This window comes from Mandrillus leucophaeus, unplaced genomic scaffold (genome assembly GCF_000951045.1).
Source record: "Mandrillus leucophaeus isolate KB7577 unplaced genomic scaffold, Mleu.le_1.0 Scaffold706, whole genome shotgun sequence".
NCBI lineage: Eukaryota > Metazoa > Chordata > Mammalia > Primates > Cercopithecidae > Mandrillus > Mandrillus leucophaeus.
Genome location: NW_012107653.1, coordinates 331,031 through 333,317, shown reverse-complemented (window position 1 = coordinate 333,317; position 2,287 = coordinate 331,031). Strand labels below are relative to the sequence as shown.

The 2,287-nt window shown below is 47.9% G+C and overlaps 1 protein-coding gene across 1 annotated transcript in view; it reads right to left on the bottom strand.

Moving 5' to 3' along the window:
- TAF7L (TAF7-like RNA polymerase II, TATA box binding protein (TBP)-associated factor, 50kDa) overlaps window positions 1–1,440 on the bottom strand; it is a 25,737-nt gene extending 24,297 nt beyond the window's left edge. The window contains exon 1 of the mRNA XM_011964785.1: window positions 1,165–1,440. Within this exon, the coding sequence (XP_011820175.1) occupies window positions 1,165–1,420 (256 nt within the window). The 5' untranslated portion in view covers window positions 1,421–1,440. The remainder of the gene's footprint in view (window positions 1–1,164) is intronic.
- Between the last annotated feature and the right edge of the window lie 847 nt (window positions 1,441–2,287).

Genomic DNA, 2,287 nt, shown 5'->3' with positions numbered 1-2,287 from the left:
CAGCTACTTGGGAGGCTGAGGCGGGAGAATGGCGTGAACCCGGGAGGCGGAGCTTGCAGTGAGCCGAGATCACGCCACTGCACTTCAGCCTGGGAGACACAGCGAGACTCCGTCTCAAAAAAAAAAAGACCGAGGCTTCAAAACAAATTACCTTGGCCGGGCGGGGTGGCTCACGACTGTAATCCCAGTACTTTGGGAGGCCAAGGCGGGCAGATCTGGAGGTCAAGAGATCAAGACCATCCTGGCCAACATGGTGAAACCCCGTCTCTATTAAAAATACAAAAATTAGCTGGGCGTGGCTGCGCGCGCCTGTAGTCCCAGCTACTCGGTAGGCTGAGGCAGGAGAATCCCTTGAACCCGGGAGGTGGAGGTTGCAGTGAGCCGAGATTGCGCCACTGCACTCCAGCCTGGCGACAGAGTGATATTCCGTCCAAATAAATAAATAAATAAATACCTTTACACAGGGGCAACCTTCAGGGCGCCAGAAGATTTTTACCAGGCCACAGCGATACTCCTAAGAGGCGAGTTGGACCGGGCGCGGTGGCTCACGCCTGTAATCCCAGCACTTTGGGAGGCCGAGATGGGTGGATCACCTGAGGTCAGGAGTTCGAGATCATCCTGGCCAACATGTTGAAACCCCGTCTCTATTAATAATAACAATAATTAGCCAGGCGTGATGGCGGGCGCCTGTAATCTCAGCTACTCAGGCAGCTGAGGCAGGAGAATCGCTTGAACCCGGGAGGCAGAAGTTGCAGTGAGCCGAGATCGCACCACTACACTCCAGCCTGGGCAACAAGAGCAAAACTCCGTCGAAAAAAAAAGAAAAACAATAAAAGCGAGTTGCTCGCTTTTGGTTGCTCCTCCATTCCGTTAGGTCGGACGGTTTGTCCCTAGGCACGGTGACCTCGCCTGGTGACAAATACGCCGCCGGGCAAACCCACTGAACAGCTAGAATCCGTGCCCAAAGCCCTCTAACATGATCAGTTGCTCCCCTCTCCTCAACAGGGTCAACATTTTACATCCTCTGGAGAGGGGCACAAGTTCCGTCGCCAACTGCTCCTCAAGGGGGCCGCAATTCAAACAAATTTTGAATCGAACTAAAAGCAGTTTGTTTCTCCTAAAGAAGGTCCTCGGCTGGGGGAACAAGTTTAAAAAGCCACCTACCTTTCCCTTCCTGGAAGTTTTCTGGGGCCTGGGCAGCAGCCTGGGCGCTGCCGTCCGCATCCGTTTGAGCGTACTGGTCGGCAGGAATCTGGGTGCCTTGGTCGCCAGCAATGTCGGCGCTGCTTTCACAGGTGGTTTCAGACCCACGGTCGACAGGAATTTGGGGCTCTTGTTGGCTAGTTACTTCCGATGTTGAAACTGTTGGTGTTGAATCATTTTCTGAAGAAACGGGGAGCCGTCCCTCGGGGCACTCCATGGCCCACCTCGTTGGGGTTGTAAAATGGCTTCCTGTGTAGTCACGTGACCTGAAGGGTTCCAGAACCTTCGTAAATGTAAAAGGTTTCTTTACGTCTTAAAGACGTAATACTATTACCGACATTGCCGGTGCCTGTTCAAGATTGTAGCAGCCAAGTCTCCACTGCCTAGCACTTAACCTAAACGTAATCGTAGGGAATAAATATTTTCGGAAGACGATTCTACAATCATTTTGTTTTGGGACATGATTTTTTTCATTCAATTAAACTAGATTATCAGAGCTTCAGACCAAGACAAAATTGTTTTGGTCCCTTTTAGAATCCATCTGCTAACCTTCATTTTGGCATTATGACATGGGGCTACATCAAGGATTATGCAACAAAATAGGCCAAAGAGACCAGTTTTACATTTACTACACAATATTCTTGAAGGCATTAATTATATCAAAAAAAGAATCCTTTCATGAAAACGGAAATGAAAATTCTGTTTTTGGTAACTGAAATAGCTGAATAATTGTTTTGAATTGTAAGGACAGCGTGAATTATATAATTAAATTTATTATGGCTGCTAGGAAGCTCAGAACCAAACTTGCAACCAACTTGTAATAACTGTGATCCTTACTGGCATATGTTGAGTTTTATCTTAAATAAGTGTGTTCTCTCCCATTTCCCTAATTATTTTTTGTCTCATGCAGTAAATAACACTAAAAGCTCCTCAAAGCCTTTTCAAAAAGAATCAGATATATATGTTTGGTAAATGAAAATAGTACTCTTGGCCAGGTGCAGTAGCTCACGCCTGTAATCCCAGCACTTTGGGAGGCCGAGGCAGGTGGATCACCTCAAATCAGTAGTTCGGGACCAGCCTGGCC